This window comes from Cyprinodon tularosa, unplaced genomic scaffold, assembly GCF_016077235.1.
Source record: "Cyprinodon tularosa strain WSP-4 unplaced genomic scaffold, ASM1607723v1 ctg1659, whole genome shotgun sequence".
Lineage (NCBI taxonomy): Eukaryota > Metazoa > Chordata > Actinopteri > Cyprinodontiformes > Cyprinodontidae > Cyprinodon > Cyprinodon tularosa.
In genome coordinates this window covers 1-20,127 of record NW_024038492.1, presented here as the reverse complement: position 1 = coordinate 20,127, position 20,127 = coordinate 1, and the positions used below count along the sequence as shown (strand labels likewise).

Here is a 20,127-nt window from a genome sequence, read left to right as displayed (position 1 = left end):
AAGTTATTAACATGTAATAAGTTGGTTATATCATATAATTATAGAAATGTTTATGTTGTAGCAGGTTTAAAAGAATGTATTTGTACGTTGATGTAACCAGCTGATTAATATGAAGACATCGAACATACATCACTTTTTACATCGAAGCAAGAGCTCTTACTACCGGCTAATTACACAGTACCTGTCTGTTTCCTAACACTTATTGGAAATAGTTTTTTATCCACAAGGTCAAAAATTATTCTGATTAAATTTAGGTCACTATATTCCTATGTCTAATCCAAGATAAGTTAATCTGTTTTTACTGTCTGAGTTTTAACAGAAAATGCAAACAACGGGTTCAGTTTCCAGCTCGACAGGAAGTTCTGTTGTTCGTACTGTTGTTCGTACTGATGTTCGTACTGATGTTCGTACTGATGTTTGTTCTGTTGTTCGTACTGTTGTTCGTACTGATGTTTGTACTGTTGTTTGTTCTGTTGTTCGTACTGTTGTTCGTACTGATGTTTGTACTGATGTTTGTACTGTTGTTTGTTCTGTTGTTCGTACTGTTGTTCGTACTGATGTTCGTACCGATGTTCGTACTGTTGTTTGTTCTGTTGTTCGTACTGTTGTTCGTACTGATGTTTGTACTGATGTTTGTACTGTTGTTTGTTCTGTTGTTCGTACTGTTGTTCGTACTGATGTTCGTACCGATGTTCGTACTAATGTTCGTACTAATGTTCGTAATGTTGTTCGTACTGATGTTCGTTCTGTTGTTCGTACTGTTGTTTGTTCAGTTGTTCGTACTGTTGTTCGTACTGATGTTCGTACTGATGTTCGTACTGATGTTTGTTCTGTTGTTCGTACTGTTGTTCGTACTGATGTTTGTACTGTTGTTTGTTCTGTTGTTCGTACTGTTGTTCGTACTGATGTTTGTACTGATGTTTGTACTGTTGTTTGTTCTGTTGTTCGTACTGTTGTTCGTACTGATGTTCGTACCGATGTTCGTACTAATGTTCGTACTAATGTTCGTAATGTTGTTCGTACTGATGTTCGTTCTGTTGTTCGTACTGTTGTTTGTTCTGTTGTTCGTACTGTTGTTCGTACCGATGTTCGTACTAATGTTCGTACTAATGTTCGTAATGTTGTTCGTAATGTTGTTCGTACTGATGTTTGTTATGATGTTCGTTCTGTTGTTCGTACTGTTGTTCGTACTGATGTTCGTACTGATGTTCGTACTGTTGTTCGTACTGATGTTCGTACTGATGTTCGTAATGATGTTTGTTATGATGTTCGTTCTGTTGTTCGTACTGTTGTTCGTACTGATGTTCGTACTGATGTTCGTACTGATGTTTGTTATGATGTTCGTTCTGTTGTTTGTACTGTTGTTCGTACTGATGTTCGTAATGTTGTTCGTACTGTCGTTCGTACTGTTGTTCGTACTGATGTTCGTAATGTTGTTTGTACTGATGTTCGTAATGTCGTTGGTACTGTTGTTGGTACTGTTGTTCGTACTGATGTTCGTACTGTCGTTCGTACTGTTGTTCGTACTGATGTTCGTAATGTCGTTGGTACTGTTGTTCGTACTGTTGTTCGTACAGATGTTCGTACAGATGTTCGTACTGATGTTCGTACTGATGTTTGTAATGATGTTCGTACTGATGTTTGTAATGATGTTCGTTCTGTTGTTCGTAATGATATTCGTACTGTTGTTTGTACTTTCTGAGACTATGGGAGAGGTTGGGTTTTTGTTGAAGGACTGCAGCATTGATACCTTGATGCTCACCCGGTCGTCAGCAGAGCAGAGCTGCAGCAGTTGTTGCCTGTTTAGAAGCTAATTAAACAAACAACATCAGCAGCTGCAATGTTTATTTTAACCTTAATCAATAATCCTGTAGTTTTTAGATCAGTCATAGACGATCGGGTCCAATCTGACCCTCTGGATCTCCACTTTGGGAAACCCTGCTGTCCAAGGCAGGACGTGGAGGAAGGGCCTGGATCAGAAGGTCCTCCCAGATTCAGGCTGTGGATTAAGATTAAGTCTTATTTTCATTCACAAGAGAATAAAAATATCTTTAAAAAGGTGTGGAAGAATATGTTTGTAGGGAGGATCCGGTTTTCTGGTGAGGATCCTATCAGCGGATCACTAGGAGGCTCTGTGATTCCTTTCTGGACTCTGCTGATTGATCCGAAGTTTGGCTGTCAGGAATTTTAGAAACTAGGCGATAAAAGCATGACGCTGAACAGCCAAAGCATTCTTCTACCTCATAACCTCCCCCCTTGTGACAGTTAGGACTCCAGCAAGCTGTGCCAGCGGCAGACCTGCTGTCCTTTGGACTCCTTCATCTGGGTCCAGTGAGTCAGCTCCTCCTCCCCGGAGCTGTTGAGACCCAGAGAGATCCAGCCAATCATCTCCTTCCGCTTCATGCTGCGCTTGTTGTAGACGGAGAGGATGAGCGTGACGTCGGACAGCTGGAACAGGGCCACCTGGAAGATGAAGGTCTCTTTGTAGGTGGGGTTGGGCTGACCTCTGCAGATGGACGTCTTGCACTTGGACATCTCATGGCCCATGGAGTTGAGTAGGGTCAACTTCACATAGGTATCTGGCAGGAAGCAGGTATGTAAGATGTTTACAGAGGAACTCAGACATTCACAGCAGATAACTGAGCATTAGGGCATAGTGAATATTCCCCCATCAGAATCAACACAAAGCGCTGCAACCTATTTTCTGGCTAAACCATTTGCTCCTGAGATCATGGCACTGCAGCTGAGATCACAACCACATAGGATGAAACATGAGGCACAGCTACGAGAGCTTACAATAACAGAGCAAGAACTCAAAGGGTGCAAGGAGCGTTACTTTATTCCTGTTGCTAAGCAACAGCTGCATGTCTAACCTGAATGAGCAAATTATGTTAAATGATAAAACAGATCAGTTTTTAGAGTCAGTGACATGTCAGCTTGGAGTCATAGAAAAGATGCTTAAGGGATTCAGGAACCGCCTCTGATACAGTGGCTTTCCCAGATCCTCCATCTCTGCCGCGGTACAGACCGCCTTTCACTGCCTGCCGTTTGGGATTCAAGCAGCCAGGAACAGTTTGAAAGATCGTTGAGCATCTTTGGCTATTTTTAACCCATATTTAAGCCCTTGTGTCTGACCGTCTCCTCTTATTCATCATGGGAGCAAAAAAACAGAAAACTAAAGAAGTGCAACCTGACCGATATATCTTTATTACTTTGATCAGTTATCATTGGTAGAGTTATTATTATTATTTGTTATTATGTATGATTAGATTATGCCAGGATAACCTCAGTATCTCATCAAGAAATACTCAACATCCAAACTGATTAATCCAGGTGACCTCAGCAGTGGCGGCTGGCCAACAGAGGTCGCTACGGCCCCGCCCCACAAACCCAATGACCTTGATTAAGACATAAAATTATTATTTAATTGAAATATTTAAAAACATATTGATATACATTTTTTAGATGTGCAAGATAAATGTTTATTCTTTAAGGATGAGAAAAGCTGTTTTGTTTTTTGTCAGATTGGTGACGTATTTCATCTCTAGGGCGCAAAAATCTTTGCACATTAACTCTGGTTACTAATTGTCCATGCACAGCAGCTCCTCAGCAATACAGAAGGATAGGAGAGCTTTGGGCACAGGTAAGGTATGCCCTGAGGTGACAGGAAGTGACATCACAGTCGTAGTGCGGCTGATTGACAGGTCAAGTCATGGGACGTAAGCAGAGTCACCAGTAGAAGCTGGAGGTGAAACTGTTTGGACCTGATCAGCTGAACATCAACATTAATCATCAAACCAAAGACAGATGGAGACGGTTCAATTGGTCTTTCTCCAGGACCCGGTTTAGCTCCAAGGCTAGGCTAACTACCTGCAGCGAGGCTAACTGCATGCAGAGAGGCTAACTACCTGCAGCGAAGCTAAATGCCTGCAGCGAGGCTAACTACCTGCAGCGAAGCTAAATGTCTGCAGCGAGGCTAACTGCCTGCAGCAAGGCTAACTGCATGCAGCGAGGCTAACTGCCTTCAGCGAGGCTAACTACCTGCAGCGAAGCTAAATGCCTGCAGCGAGGCTAACTACCTGCAGCGAAGCTAAATGTCTGCAGCGAGGCTAACTGCCTGCAGCAAGGCTAACTGCATGCAGCGAGGCTAACTGCCTTCAGCGAGGCTAATGGCATGCAGCGAGGCTAACTGCCTGCAGTGAGGCTAACTACATGCAGTGAGGCTAACTGCATGCAGCAAGGCTAATTACATTCAGTGAGGCTAACTGCCTGCAGAGAGGCTAACTGCATGCAGTGAGGCTAACTACATGCAGTGAGGCTAACTGCATGCAGTGAGGCTAACTACATGCAGTGAGGCTAACTGCATGCAGCGAGACTAACTGCATGCAGCGAGACTAACTGCATGCAGCGAGACTAACTGCATGCAGCGAGGCTAAATACATGCATCGAGGCTAACTGCATGCAGTGAGGCTAACTGCCTGCAGCGAGGCTAACTGCATGCAGCGAGGCTAACTACATGCAGCAAGGCTAACTGCCTGCAGCGAGGCTAAAGCTGCGTTCACACCAAATGCAGCAGGAGCAGCAAAAACGCGTCTGCTGCTTCATTTCTGATGCTTGTACAAGTTTAGTTCTGACGCGCGGCTGAAGCATCTTTGCTGCTCTGGCTGCACGGTGGTAAAGTGGGTCTGAGGCGCATTGGGCGGAGCTACCCTATCCTTTCTTTATCCTGCAGCTGTATTTGCTTTGATCAGTGAGAATAAAGTAGTTTTAACGTTTTTAAGTGGGAAAATCCACCTGAAATCTTAATCACTGGAGTCAGTTCATCCAGATTACCATCCTGCCTTCCAATATTATTTCTGTCGGAGCTCAGACCCCCACATACCAGCGGGCGCTGTCCGTAGGAATCCCTTTCAACAGCAGCCTCTGGCCCGGTCGCCTCCTTGTGGTTCCGCTCAGTGGCTGGAAGGCATTTTTCATGTCGTTTTGAGATTTGAGGTTTAATTTTTTGGCTATATGGTTGAAATGATTCCATCAAAGTATTTAAGTGTTTTTTATTGTGTTGAAAATTGATTTAAAAATGTTATTTGTGGGCCAGAAATAATTTTATGTCAAATATAACTGAATGTAGCATGGGATGGAGAACGTTTGGGTTAGAGTTGATTACTTATTACCGTCCGTCATGTTTTCAGAGTAGCTGCATTGGAAATGCAGAAATCTCGACACATGCTCGACTTGTTGATGAGTCGAGCACGTGAATGGGAATCACAATAGCTGTGACAGTGCCCCCCCTCCTCCCCTCCTGTCTGACAGGGAGCTGCTGAGGCTTACATGCTGTGGAGTGCCAGCTGCTAAACAGTGCTCAGCTTAGAACCTTCAATCACACATTCAACTGCTCTCTTTGACATAAAGGAAAAGAAAAAAGGCCTGATTTCCTCTTTGACTGCTGCTGAATGGGCTGTGCAGAGCTGTGCATGTATTAAGTGGTCAGCGGCGCTGATGCGGCTCTTTGCTGCTAAGTGGGACGGGCTGCGGCTGGTGATTGACTCGACTCGTCAGCCTGCTGGAGCTTTGAAAGTGCTCCACGTCTCGCTTCCACTTTGTGAGATGCACAAAGTCAATCAAGACCTGAGTGAGTATTTTGCACAAAGGTCTTTTCAGCGTTACCAGATGTGACTATTTCCCAGTTTGAAGGCTATGGAGGAGCCTGTCAGGAATGCACAAAGAATCCGGTTACTGGTCCCTTTAAATCCAAGTCAGATGTTTAGAGATGAGAGGGCAGAGTGCGAGTCACACGGACGGCCGTGTGCTGAAGGATGTGACGTCAGTTCACACATATTTTAGTGATTTCACGTTCCTCACCAGAAACAACAGAACTACTCATACATGTGATCTTCCCCTTAAAGTCGGGTTTCCATCTCGCTCATAATCAAGCAGAATGAAATGATGACCAGTGCCTTCACCTGGTTGAGCTTTCTGATGAGAACATCTCCTCACCAAAACATGCCAGGAACACGGCCCCACCCCAAGCATGCTGCGGCTCAACCCGTCCTGCAGGGTTTCTACACATTTCTCACTTTGAAAGGAATTTCATTTTCAGACCAGATGTTCACATTGTGAAGGGAAACTGAAGCTCCACTTCCCAAATCCACAAATCTGGTCTGAACTGGTAGGATACTGGGTCTAAACTGGTCTGCCTCCTCAGGTGGAGGCCTACTTTGGTGGAGAAACCAGCCTGTGGTGATGACAGATTTCCCTCCCAGCTTCTTCCAGTATAAAACCAGTCCATCTCCAGTTTGAACTGGAAGAGCCTCCAACCAGCAGTTCTTATCTCTGGGATAGAAAAGTGAAAATAGTGATTGTTCTGGTGAGAACCAGCACTGGTCCCAGTTTGAAGGAAAACCTTCATCTCCATACATGTAAAGAGTGTGTAGGAACCCTGCAAACTAAAAATCTGACTTCAGACTGGAACAGTTAAAGAAAAGCACAAACAACAGGAGGATAAAGAGGGAAAGGTTCTGGATCTCATGCATGGGAGGAAGGAAAAACTCAGCAACAATATTTACTGATCTTCATGGATGAGTTGATGGCAGCCAAACATTTTCATGTTTAATGAACTGAGGCTGTTCTGCTGACGCTCATCTTTTCACCCTTATTTCGCTTTTCAGTTTAATTCAATTACTTTTATTGATTTGTGAAACAAACAGGCTTGATGTTTGCAAACCAAATGAAATAAGAGGAAATAAAGCAGTAATCAAACATTTCTACTAAGTTGGACTTTTTGATTCAATCCTGTTTAGTTCAATGCGATCAATTAACAACACGTCACTTACAGGCTCTTTATAGATCCAAAACACTTAGTGTATCCAGTCACTGACTGGAACATCGGTTAACGTAGATGTAGAAGAAAAAGAAAACTAAAGTAGATATAGAAGATGAATACAGGCTAAAGCTTTCATTGTTTGGTAACAAAGCCTCAGGTGTGACAGCGGATTCTACCTTAAGACAGAAAAGACTAGAAGCTACCAAACCGCTGGTTGATTTAAGCTTTAAGCTGATCTGCTAATTAAAAGATAAATTCTTTAAAACTGCATCCATGAAGACATAGAAAGGTTGGGGGTTTAGCACCAACGGTGGCTCAGTTTGGGACGGCGAGGAGACTCACCTCTGATAATATAAACCTGTCCACCTATCAAGTGTTTCAGACAACAGAACAGCCCATCTGACAACAAGGGTTGGACAGCAGTAAGAGAAACAGCGGACCGAGATGTGAAAAAGGCGGCAGGGAAGAATATCAGGAGCAGACATAACATTACCAACAAAGGAAGGGAAGAAGAAAGGGTCAGAATATCAGAAACATTTCACAAAGTTCACAACAAGTGGATTTCTGTTGGATTTTGCTGCTGAAGCTCCTTAAAGTTGGAAATGAGGCAAATTGATGAAAATGAGGAGCGATAGCAGCAGTAGGGCTGGGCTTCAATATCTGATCATCCACAGAAATGACTTTGATAAACTTGATTCTCTGAATATTCATTTCGGCTGGAGTTTAATGTGCAGCTAAAGCTAAAAGTGGAATTAAAACAGGCCCTTCTGTCGTAAAAAAACAAAACACAAATCAGTCGGAAGTTCAGCGAGCCCTAGAGGTCCTCAACAGAAACCAACCTTCGCATTAAAAACAAAGGCAGCAATAGACGGAAGCAAATGGTCTGGCTGTCGATGCCCTTCCAAGTAACTGGATGGTTTGATTCTGTGGTTCAGAGGCTGAAGGGAACCTCAGACAAGTTTGATCAAGTCTTCCTGAACAGGAACACACGGATAGAACGGGGTTACTGCCCAGCCCTAACTGGCAGCCATCTTTAAGAAGCTGAGGAAATGATCCCAGATCTCCACTGAAGCATCAGACCAGCACGTCCTGCTGTTCCCAAGCAAACCTTTTAGGGAACTTACTGGGTGGCTTGTTTGCAGCGAGGTTCTTAAAATGGATGCCTTTGATGATCTCCACAGAGAGGCGGCCCGTGGTTGCGTTGTACACCAGGCCCACAAGGATCTCTGGAGCAGAAGTCTGACTGACAGACGGGAAAGATGAGGCGCTTTCGCTGCAGGTCAGATCAGAGAGGCTGAGCTGGGATTCACCACCCTGCAAACATCAAACATTTCTCTTTTATCACTGATGGAAATTCAGCAGCCAGCAAAAATAATACCTCCCACTCAGAGGTTGCTATGGCGATTCCCGCCTTTGATGAGTGGTCAGGGCAGCTGTTTGACATATATTCAGTTAGCTATACTAGTGAGGATCTTACTTTAAAAGTTTCACATCATAGTTGTTTGTTTTTAAAGTTTCCAGACAAAGGGAAACGTTTTGACCTTCCAAGCCTCACCGTCATCCAGACACCTGCCTTCTCATCCCGCTGCGCCTAACCCGGCGGGAGTAAAGCTGCGTGAGGATTAGCCTTAGTCCCTCAATGTTATCCAACAGGAGGAAAGATGAGTGAAGAAAAGAACCATTAATGAGGTGAAGCTTTGATGCAGCTTACCGGCAGTGCACAGCATGGCTCCAGGATGACTGGCACAGAAACTTTGCCCTGCAGGTTGAGCTTGGTCAGGTAGAACACCTTCTCTCCAAACACCTTCTCCTTCTTCATCCGCCGGATGCTGTACAGACGGAATTGGATGGCGTAGTTTCCGATCATCTCCGACTCCACGTGGCTGAAACGAAAGGCCTCTGTGAAGATGGGGCAGGGGCCCCGCTGGATCCCCGTCTTTGCCCTCTGTTTCTTGGTGGGCAGCAGAACCAGGTGGACCTGCCAGGAAATGTTCCCGGTGCGTTTGATGGAGGGCAGGTCGGTCACGGCCATGATGGTGACGGTGAGCTGCTGCTCCTCTGAGTCGTAGTCAAACACAATGTCCAAGGTGCCGTACTTAGCCATGCCGTCGGGTTCGTAGCCCTTTGGGAAGTGAACATTCGACCCACGAGCAGATAAGTCCTGCAGGAAGCAGAGAAGGTCAAAGTCCCACATAAACGTCAATCATCCCTGTCATGACGGGTGTTTACCTCTGGGCTTAGGACAGCCGTGCTGTCGCTGGGGACGTCTTCTTCATAGCCTTTATTGAAGTAACCTTCGCTCTCTTGGTCATCACTGCCGTCACTGAGACACTTTCCAAAGGACAAGTGTGGACTGCCGCTGGTCACGGACACATCGCATTTGGCGTCGCTCAGATCGGACAGAGTGCAGGACATCCTGGGAGAACCGTTCTCATCCTGATAGGGAGGCGGCTGGAGCTCATCCAAGGGCGGTGTCCTCCTCATCCTCTGGATGCAGTTGGCTGCTTAGGGGAGAGAATTGATCTATTATTGGTTTATTTGTTTTTTTGGGATTACTTAGTGTTTCACAGAGTTTGTTTGGGGCGTGGCCGTCAGGCCTGCCCAGGTGGCTAGCAGCTGCTAGCACCATGGTGGTGAGTGATGGAGGTTTCTCCACGCTGACACGGAGAACGGCATCAAGGTGGGTGCTGATTCTCCGTGCAGCGTGGAGGAGGTGTGTTTGGCTGTGGGGGAGGTCATTGGAGATGGGTCCATCAAGTCGGCAGCTTGCATGAGTGGAGCTGTCGTTTTGTTTGTGGAGAGAGTGGAGCAGGCTCAGCGGCTGGTGGAAACAGGCATCGCTGTCAATAGGTTGTTTCTACAGGTTTCCCCGAAGACGCTGCCTGCAACCAGTGACGAGTTCCTGATCAAAGAACTGTCTCTGCACGGTAAGGTGGTTTCACCTATTAGGAAGATGATGTCAGGGTGTAAATCACCTCTGCTAAAGCATGTTGTCTCCCATAGGAGACAACTGTTCATGATATTGAACAAACGAGATGAGGAACTGAACCTGAGCTTTCATGTTAGACTGGAGGGATTCGACTACATGTTTCTGCAACCTCCTCTAACATGAAGTGCTTTGGATGTGGACAGGAGGGACATGTCATTAAAGTGTGCCCCGATGGGGCCGGGTGGCGGCCCGCTGCTGCTGAGCAGATGGGGCCCCCTCCTAGTGGGGCTGTCGCCGTGGAGGAAACCGCTGCTGCTGCGGGGGATGCCGCAGTGGTGTTGGAGGGACCTGCGGCGGCTGCGGAGGAGCCCATGGTGGAGGAGCCTGCGGCAGGTATTGTTGAGGCGTCAGTAATGAAAAAATTTTAAACTTTGAAAATGATTGTGTGTGTGAGGAAGGATGGGAGCACGGTGCTGTGTGGTGATGGGGTGAATGATGGTGAGGGTGAGAGCGCAGGTGGGGAGAGAGACCGTGTGCAGGGAGAGCAGGAGGGGCCAACAAGCAGGCCAGCAAACAGGCCAGCAAACAGGACAAACAACTCAGTGGATCCACAGGAAATCGAGAGCACATTGAAGCTCTCAAAACTAAACAGCTAGCTCTAGCCAACCTGCTGGAGTCTAAAGTCCAAGTCGTATTGGTCAGATCTCGGATCCAGAACATCACAGAGATGGATGCTCCCTCTAGCTTTTTTTTTTTTTTTTGCCTGGAGAGGAAGCACGGTCAGAGAAAGCCGATCCACTCTTTGCTGTCGGACACGGGGAAACAACTAAGCGAATGGGGTCAGATCAGGGAGAGGGCTGTGGGTTTTTACCGTTCTCTGTTCCAGAGTATATACAAAGAGAACGAGGATCTGTTCCGGGAGTTCTGCAGTGAACTACCCAAGGTCTCTGAGGAGACCAACACTGAGCTGGAGTGCCAGGAACTCCACACAGCCCTCCTCAGCATGCAGGGCTAGAAGTCCTTGGGCGTTGACGGACTCACCGTCGAGTTCTACAAGACCTATTGGGACCTTCTGGGAAAAGACCTGCTAGACATCTGCAAGGAAAGTCTGCTCGCTGGTTCGCTCCCCTTGTCTTGCCGTAGGGCAGTCATCACCTTGCTGCCCAAAAAGGGTAACCTGCAAGACATCAAGAACTGGCACCGTGTCCCTCCTCTGTACCGATTACAAGATCCTCTCCAAGGCTCTGGCCGTGAGGTTGGGAAAAGCTATGGAGCAGGTCATCCACCGAGATCAGACCTACTGCGTCCCCGGCAGGTCCATGGTAAATAACGTCTACCTAATTCTGGATGTTTTGGAGGTCTCTGGTTCATTGGGTTTACAAGCCGGCTCAACCTCTGTTTGAGGTTCGGGTCACTGGCAGCCCGGCCCACTCTGCCTCTGTTTGAGGTTCGGGTCACTGGCAGCACGGCCCACTCTGCCTCCATGCGAGGGTAGGGTCACTGGCAGCCCGGCCCACTCTGCCTCTGTTGGAGGGTCGGGTCACTGGCAGCACTGCCCACTCTGCCTCTGTTTGAGGGTAGTGTCACTGGCAGCATGGCCCACTCTGCCTCTGTTTGAGGGTCGGGTCACTGGCAACACTGCCCACTCTGCCTCTGTTTGAGGGTCGGGTCACTGGCAACACTGCCCACTCTGCCTCTGTTTGAGGGTAGTGTCACTGGCAGCATGGCCCACTCTGCCTCTGTTTGAGGTTCGGGTCACTGGCAGCACGGCCCACTCTGCCTCTGTTTGAGGTTCGGGTCACTGGCAGCACGGCCCACTCAACCTCTGTTTGAGGTTCGGGTCACTAGCAGCCCGGCCCACTCTGCCTCCATGCGAGGGTAGGGTCACTGGCAGCACGGCCCACTCTGCCTCTGTTGGAGGGTCGGGTCACTGGCAGCACTGCCCACTCTGCCTCTGTTTGAGGATAGGGTCACTGGCAGCACTGCCCACTCTGCCTCTGTTTGAGGTTCGGGTCACTGGCAACACTGCCCACTCTGCCTCTGTTTGAGGTTCGGGTCACTGGCAGCATGGCCCACTCTGCCTCTGTTTGAGGGTCGGGTCACTGGCAGCACTGCCCACTCTGCCTCTGTTTGAGGTTCGGGTCACTGGCAGCACTGCCCACTCTGCCTCTGTTTGAGGTTCGGGTCACTGGCAACACTGCCCACTCTGCCTCTGTTTGAGGTTCGGGTCACTGGCAGCATGGCCCACTCTGCCTCTGTTTGAGGGTCGGGTCACTGGCAGCACTGCCCACTCTGCCTCTGTTTGAGGTTCGGGTCACTGGCAGCCCGGCCCACTCTGCCTCTGTTTGAAGTTCGGGTCACTGGCAGCCCAGCCCACTCTGCCTCTGTTTGAGGGTCGGGTCACTGGCAGCCCGGCCCACTCTGCCTCTGTTTGAAGTTCGGGTCACTGGCAGCACGGCCCACTCTGCCTCTGTTTGAGGTTCGGGTCACTGGCAGCCCAGCCCACTCTGCCTCTGTTTGAGGTTCGGGTCACTGGCAGCACTGCCCACTCTGCCTCTGTTTGAGGGTCGGGTCACTGGCAGCCCAGCCCACTCTGCCTCTGTTTGAGGTTCGGGTCACTGGCAGCACGGCCCACTCTGCCTCTGTTTGAGGGTCGGGTCACTGGCAGCCCGGCCCACTCTGCCTCTGTTTGAAGTTCGGGTCACTGGCAGCCCAGCCCACTCTGCCTCTGTTTGAGGTTCGGGTCACTGGCAGCCCAGCCCACTCTGCCTCTGTTTGAGGGTCGGGTCACTGGCAGCACTGCCCACTCTGCCTCTGTTTGAGGTTCGGGTCACTGGCAGCACGGCCCACTCTGCCTCTGTTTGAGGGTCGGGTCACTGGCAGCCCGGCCCACTCTGCCTCTGTTTGAAGTTCGGGTCACTGGCAGCACGGCCCACTCTGCCTCTGTTTGAGGGTCGGGTCACTGGCAGCCCAGCCCACTCTGCCTCTGTTTGAGGTTCGGGTCACTGGCAGCACGGCCCACTCTGCCTCTGTTTGAGGGTCGGGTCACTGGCAGCACTGCCCACTCTGCCTCTGTTTGAGGGTCGGGTCACTGGCAGCCCAGCCCACTCTGCCTCTGTTTGAGGGTCGGGTCACTGGCAGCACTGCCCACTCTGCCTCTGTTTGAGGTTCGGGTCACTGGCAGCACGGCCCACTCTGCCTCTGTTTGAGGTTCGGGTCACTGGCAGCCCAGCCCACTCTGCCTCTGTTTGAGGGTCGGGTCACTGGCAGCACTGCCCACTCTGCCTCTGTTTGAGGGTAGGGTCTCTGGCAGCCCAGCCCACTCTGCCTCTGTTTGAGGTTCGGGTCACTGGCAGCACTGCCCACTCTGCCTCTGTTTGAGGGTCGGGTCACTGGCAGCCCAGCCCACTCTGCCTCTGTTTGAGGGTCGGGTCACTGGCAGCACTGCCCACTCTGCCTCTGTTTGAGGGTCGGGTCACTGGCAGCACTGCCCACTCTGCCTCTGTTCGAGGTTCGGGTCACTGGCAGCACTGCCCACTCTGCCTCTGTTTGAGGGTCGGGTCACTGGCAGCCCAGCCCACTCTGCCTCTGTTTGAGGGTCGGGTCACTGGCAGCCCAGCCCACTCTGCCTCTGTTTGAGGTTCGGGTCACTGGCAGCCCAGCCCACTCTGCCTCTGTTTGAGGTTCGGGTCACTGGCAGCCCAGCCCACTCTGCCTCTGTTTGAGGTTCGGGTCACTGGCAGCACTGCCCACTCTGCCTCTGTTTGAGGTTCGGGTCACTGGCAGCACGGCCCACTCTGCCTCTGTTTGAGGTTCGGGTCACTGGCAGCCCAGCCCACTCTGCCTCTGTTTGAGGTTCGGGTCACTGGCAGCACGGCCCACTCTGCCTCTGTTTGAGGTTCGGGTCACTGGCAGCCCGGCCCACTCTGCCTCTGTTTGAGGTTCGGGTCACTGGCAGCCCAGCCCACTTTGCCTCTGTTTGAGGGTCGGGTCACTGGCAGCCCAGCCCACTCTGCCTCTGTTTGAGGGTCGGGTCACTGGCAGCCCAGCCCACTCTGCCTCTGTTTGAGGTTCGGGTCACTGGCAGCCCAGCCCACTCTGCCTCTGTTTGAGGGTCGGGTCACTGGCAGCCCAGCCCACTCTGCCTCTGTTTGAGGGTCGGGTCACTGGCAGCCCAGCCCACTCTGCCTCTGTTTGAGGGTCGGGTCACTGGCAGCCCAGCCCACTCTGCCTCTGTTTGAGGTTCGGGTCACTGGCAGCCCAGCCCACTTTGCCTCTGTTTGAGGGTCGGGTCACTGGCAGCCCAGCCCACTCTGCCTCTGTTTGAGGTTCGGGTCACTGGCAGCCCAGCCCACTCTGCCTCTGTTTGAGGGTCGGGTCACTGGCAGCCCAGCCCACTCTGCCTCTGTTTGAGGGTCGGGTCACTGGCAGCCCAGCCCACTCTGCCTCTGTTTGAGGGTCGGGTCACTGGCAGCCCAGCCCACTCTGCCTCTGTTTGAGGTTCGGGTCACTGGCAGCACTGCCCACTCTGCCTCTGTTTGAGGTTCGGGTCACTGGCAGCCCAGCCCACTCTGCCTCTGTTTGAGGTTCGGGTCACTGGCAGCCCAGCCCACTCTGCCTCTGTTTGAGGTTCGGGTCACTGGCAGCCCAGCCCACTCTGCCTCTGTTTGAGGGTAGGGTCACTGGCAGCCCAGCCCACTCTGCCTCTGTTTGAGGGTAGGGTCACTGGCAGCCCAGCCCACTCTGCCTCTGTTTGAGGGTAGGGTCACTGGCAGCCCGGCCCACTCTGCCTCTTAAATCAGGTTGAACTAGAAGTTCTCCCTAAACGACACAAACTCCTTGTATCACATTAGCAGTTCAAAGTCTGCCTCCTCCAGGAAAACAAAGCTGAATACAGCCAATCAGCTTTGAACCACACCTCCACGAAAGCCAATCAGCATCCAAAGCACCTGTCTGCTCCTGTGCGCAGGCGGCGGATGCGCTGTGACTTCATATAGATGACCCCGTCTCAACCCCCCTCCATCCCCTCCTCCACTATTGTAGCTAAAGCTTCATCAGAGCGTCATTCCTCCTGGACTCTTACTGCGTTCCCTGTCTCATCTTAACCGGTCCGGCAGAAGTCGCCATGTTGAGCCTGGTTCTGCCAGAGGTTTCTTCCCAACGGGGAGTTTTTTCCTCTCCACTTTCGCTACATGCTTGCTCATCATGGACAGGTTCTCTTAACCTGTGTTATCCAACTGGACTTCCACCTTCCAGGTCCCTGAGTGAAGCTCTAGCATCAGCTCACGCAGTCCACTGGATCTCCCCATAAAGCTCAGCAGACCGTCTCTCTAACCAGCAGTCTACAGACTGACCAACTTCATCTATCTCCACTCCACCACCAGTTTCAGGCCTGGAAGAGGGAAACAGTTTACTGCCTGCCCTTCTTCTCCTCCGAGTGGTCTTGCTTTGCTGCTGGGGTTACATTTGTGCCGAAGCGTGTCGTGTGGAGGACCTACCATCATCTGCAGACGCCTCGCTGCTGTATCCATCATAACCTGCAGTCAGAGGGCTGTACTTTTGGCGGCCTTCCCATCTGAACCCTCCAAGGTGTTTGCCGTTGCAGGCGGCCGTGGCTCCAACGCGCAGACCCTGCGAGCGGCTGACCGCTTCCTGATACTGACCCATCAGCTCGTCCTCACTGTCTGAGGACGAGTCCAGCAGGTCAGCATCAGAGGACGCTTTGTCTGAGGAAGAAGGCAGGAACACAGTTGGAATCAGCAGCTTTATTTGGCCCTAACTTGTCATTGATGTGTGTAGAAACCTCTGATATGTGAAATATCCCAGCTGGACAGTAAGCAGGACATTGGATGGTATGATGAAAGCCAGATACTGTAGATAAATAAATAACAGATGCTGCAGTGTTTTACAGGAAGGAGCAGATTCCCTCTTCCAGGCTGAATATAGAAGATAAGCTGCACTAATTATTTAATACCCTAATATTTAATTCACCTTCAAATGAAGATTTATCTGCTGACACAGTTCAGACACATTCTCACAGCATTAGCTAATAGCATAGAGATGCAGGACAATGTTCTTCTGCCGGACGATCACAGGTGTCAAGTAACGAAGTACAAATACTTCGTTGCTGTACTTAAGTACACTTTTTAGGTATCTATACTTTACTCCATTACTTATTTTTCCTCCTACTTTTGACTTCTACTCATTACATTTTCACACAAGTATCTTTACTTTTTATTTCTTACATTTTTCAAACAAACGTTACTCGTTACTCTTGGCTTCGGTTTAAAGCACAGGTCACGGATTAGCGGACTGCGATGTTATGAACAACATTAAATCCAAAGATTTTGTCCCAGGTAAAGCTGATGTATTTGTTGTAGTCTCTTGTTATTCACACACAACAATAAACAGTGATTATCCGACGTGGGTTTTAAAACTGCAAAGCTTTGTCTTCAGCTGAAAATCAAACGCACATCTACACAGACCAGTGATGCATTCGCGAGCATCAGATAGCTATGGTGCATTCAGGAGCATGGGACATTTCATACTTACAAGGAAAGAGACATAAACGGAACAGAACGTAACTCATACAATAATGTATGTATACAAAATGTCTCCGGACATTTACTGGTTGATTTTCTTTATTCGGACCCCACTGATTTTTTATTAGTTACCCCTGGTTTAATGTTTATAAATATATATTTCATGCCATGGATGAGTCATAGAACGCAAACACTCATTGGGTAGCTAAAGGAAATCATCAGAAGCTAGCAGGTGTTCTTCAAACTGCTAGCGTGAATTGTCTATGCCATGCTACAATGTGGGATTCAGAAAAAGATGTTGAAATGTCTGAAAGGTCGGACACAGGCGAGAGCGTATCGGGAGACGGAGACCAACCAGACCTCCCTCATCCTCGGCCCTATCTCAGAGGATGTTTTTTTAAATAGTGGAAAAATTGTGCTTTCAATTCATATAGAAGCATCTGGCCTTTTTCTTAAAGGTTACTTTATACATTTATACTTTAAGTAGTTTTTGGAGCACATACTTTTTCACTATTACTTGAGTAAAGAGGTCAACTTGATACTTCAACTTTTACCAGAGTGTTTTTAAACTGCAGTATCTATACTTCTACTGAAGTAACCAATGTGTGTACTTTTGACACCACTGCGGACGATGTTCTTCTGGAGGACGATGTTCTGCTGTAGGACGATGTTCTTCTACAGGACGATGTTCTTCTGGAGGATGATGTTCTGCAACAGGACGATGTTCTTCTGCAGGACAATGTTCTGCAGCAGGACGATGTTCTTCTGCAGGACAATGTTCTGCAACAGGACGATGTTCTGCAGCAGGACGATGTTCTTCTGCAGGACAATGTTCTGCAGCAGGACGATGTTCTTCTGCAGGACAATGTTTTTGCTGGAGGACAATGTTCTGCAGCAGGACGATGTTCTGCAGCAGGACGATGTTCTTCTGCAGGACAATGTTCTGCAGCAGGACAATGTTCTTCTGCAGGACAATGTTCTGCAGCAGGACAATGTTCTTCTGCAGGACAATGTTCTGCAGCAGGACGATGTTCTGCAGCAGGACAATGTTCTTCTGCAGGACAATGTTTTTGCTGGAGGACAATGTTCTGCAGCAGGACGATGTTCTTCTGCAGGACAATGTTCTGCAGCAGGACGATGTTCTTCTGCAGGACAATGTTTTTGCTGGAGGACAATGTTCTGCAGCAGGACGATGTTCTGCAGCAGGACGATGTTCTTCTGCAGGACAATGTTTTGCAGCAGGACAATGTTCTTCTGCAGGACAATGTTTTTGCTGGAGGACAATGTTCTGCAGCAGGACGATGTTCTTCTGCAGGACAATGTTCTGCAGCAGGACGATGTTCTTCTGCAGGACAATGTTCTGCAACAGGACGATGTTCTTCTGCAGGATGATGTTCTTCTGCAGGACAATGTTCTTCTGCAGGACAATGTTCTGCAACAGGACGATGTTCTGCAGCAGGACAATGTTCTTCTGCAGGACAATGTTTTTGCTGCAGGACAATGTTCTTCTACAGGACAATGTTCTGCAGCAGGACGATGTTCTTCTGCAGGACAATGTTCTGCAGCAGGACGATGTTCTTCTGCCGGACAATGTTCTGCAGCAGGACAATGTTCTTCTGCAGGACAATGTTTTTGCTGCAGGACAATGTTCTTCTGCAGGACAATGTTCTGCAGCAGGACAATGTTCTGCAACAAGACGATGTTCTTCTGCAGGACAATGTTCTGCAACAGGACGATGTTCTTCTGCAGGACAATGTTCTTCTGCAGGACAATGTTTTTGCTGCAGGACAATGTTCTTCTGCAGGACAATGTTCTTTTGCCGGACAATGTTCTGCATCAGGAATATGTTCTTCTGTAGTATGAATTTCTTCTGCAGGACGATGTTCTGCAGCAGGATGATGTTCTGCAGCAGGATGATGTTCTGCAGCAGATAAGCCTCTCATCCCAAATTCTTCAACATCAACTATGGTTTTCAAACATAAAATCCAGCTAAACTGGATCATTGCATCATCTCATTGGTTACGGCTTTTCCTTCCTCTGTGTTCATAATAGTGTAATTTAATTTCTCTAGTTTTAGTCGGATCTGTTTGACTTGAAGCTGAATGATTTTTATTAATAAACTCATATTTGAAAGGAAGTTGGTGAATTTATTCCATAATTGTTTGTTCTAACAAACAACCAGCAGGTGGCGTGTTCATAAACAGTATGTGACAATCTGAACATGACCCAGTTATCCAGTCAAACCTAAACAATCAGTTACGTTATGCAACATTACTCGCTAAATAACAGGAATGTATTTATGGAAACTGGAACTTCTCTAAAGAACATTTTATTTGCTTAAAATAATAGAAAAATGCCTTTATTGTCCTAATATGGGGAAACTGTGACGTCACAGCAACAGAAAAGGATTACACTAAAAGTGGTCCCACAGATGTGTATAAAAATACCAGAATAACAAAAAGAAAAAAACAACAACAAATCTAATACTTTATAATATAAATACTTTGCATCTGAAGAATAAATAATCAATAGAATCAGATTACAGTTCAATTCGAACCACAAAGCAGAAATCAGTTTTTCCAGGCAAATTTCTAGAAAACAACTAGAAGTCATGAAAAATTTAAAAACCAAAAACTCTGATTTTTGGTTTTGAGTTTTATGTTAGGTTATATCTTATCTGACATCACATGCATTCAGTTATAACAATAAATAAATAAACAAACTGAGAAAAATCTCATCATGTAGTTTTTCTTTTAATCCAGCAGGGGGCAGCAGAGCTTTTGGTTAAACCTGGTGGTCGGCTTCATGCTGTGTAACAGAGGGAGTTCACTTTGCTCTGACCTCAGAGCAGGCTTAGCTCCGCCCCCAAATTAAATCCACTTTTATGCTTTGAACTTTGTAAATTGAGTCTATTATTGCTATTGTACGTATATTTAATTCCTTTTCTATCTGAGATTTGTTTTAGTTTATGCTTTATTGCTCTTTACTGTCTCATTCTGTCCTCTTTTGGTTAAAACGCTGCATGCTTCTGTCATCATAGCATCACTAGACGCCGTGTTGGGCATGAGGAGCTGCTGCTGGAACGAAGACATTACATCTGATGGTTAAACTTCATACAGTAGAACATCTGTATGGTTCTTCCAGCATCACTTCAGATCTCAGAGTTTACTACTAAACAAAAAGTTTGAGGCAGGATTTTCTGTCACACTAAAGTCAGAATGGTCTGAGATCAGCAGGAAGAGATAATGTTGTGAAGATAAGGAGTTATTCAGACTGACCTGGCAGCTCTGAGTTTTTCCTGAAGTCATCGAGGCCCTGAAGGCTCCCTGGGTTCTCCAGAACCAGCGTGTTGTTGAGATACCAGAAGAGGAAGGTCATGAGGATGATGAAGAGTCCGATGGCTGTCAGAAAGCCCAGCACCTCTGGAGAAACTGGGAACAAACCAGAAACACCAGTTTCAGAGAATCAGCTTTCAGTTTCGTCAGCTTCAAGACTGATCGGGTTTACTGACTCCGGCGCTGGGAGTCAAACTGGTTCCAGAAAGGGCCGTGAGGCTGCAGGTTTTCTTTCCAACCAAGCAACAGCACCAGACTCCAGTCACCTCATCAAGGGAGTCCAATCTGAACATGATGACTTGATGAAATGAATGGAGTCTGGTGTGCGGCCCTTTCTGGAACCAGTTTGACAGCTGTGGGTTAGAGGCTCACAGAGCACCTGCTGGTTACCATGGGAACAGTTCCAGGCGCTACAGCGCTTCGGATTCAAGGTCATGAAGGAGTTAACAGAAAACCGACCGATCCTTCAATCAGTCAGAACATCAGAACCTCAAGGATCCA

At 48.2% G+C, this 20,127-nt stretch overlaps 1 protein-coding gene across 1 annotated transcript; it reads right to left on the bottom strand.

Annotated features, from left to right (window-relative positions):
• Positions 1-1,376: 1,376 nt before the first annotated feature.
• syt14a (synaptotagmin XIVa) lies at positions 1,377-19,718 on the bottom strand. The gene is made up of 6 exons (XM_038280903.1): positions 19,570-19,718; positions 15,248-15,475; positions 9,050-9,324; positions 8,532-8,981; positions 7,945-8,134; positions 1,377-2,579 (listed from the first exon to the last, which is right to left on the bottom strand). Exons 1-6 carry the CDS (start codon positions 19,667-19,669, stop codon positions 2,266-2,268), a joined length of 1,557 nt encoding a protein of 518 aa, XP_038136831.1. The 5' UTR covers positions 19,670-19,718; the 3' UTR covers positions 1,377-2,265.
• Between the last annotated feature and the right edge of the window lie 409 nt (positions 19,719-20,127).

Coding starts and splice junctions, on each gene's coding strand:
- syt14a (XM_038280903.1), bottom strand. CDS start 19,669: ATGACCTTCCTCTTCTGGTATCTCAACAACACGCTGGTTCTGGAGAAC. Junction 8,982..9,049: donor CGGCTGTCCTAAGCCCAGAG/GTAAACACCCGT, acceptor TGCTTCCTGCAG/GACTTATCTGCTCGTGGGTC. Junction 8,135..8,531: donor AGCCATGCTGTGCACTGCCG/GTAAGCTGCATC, acceptor TGATGTTTGCAG/GGTGGTGAATCCCAGCTCAG.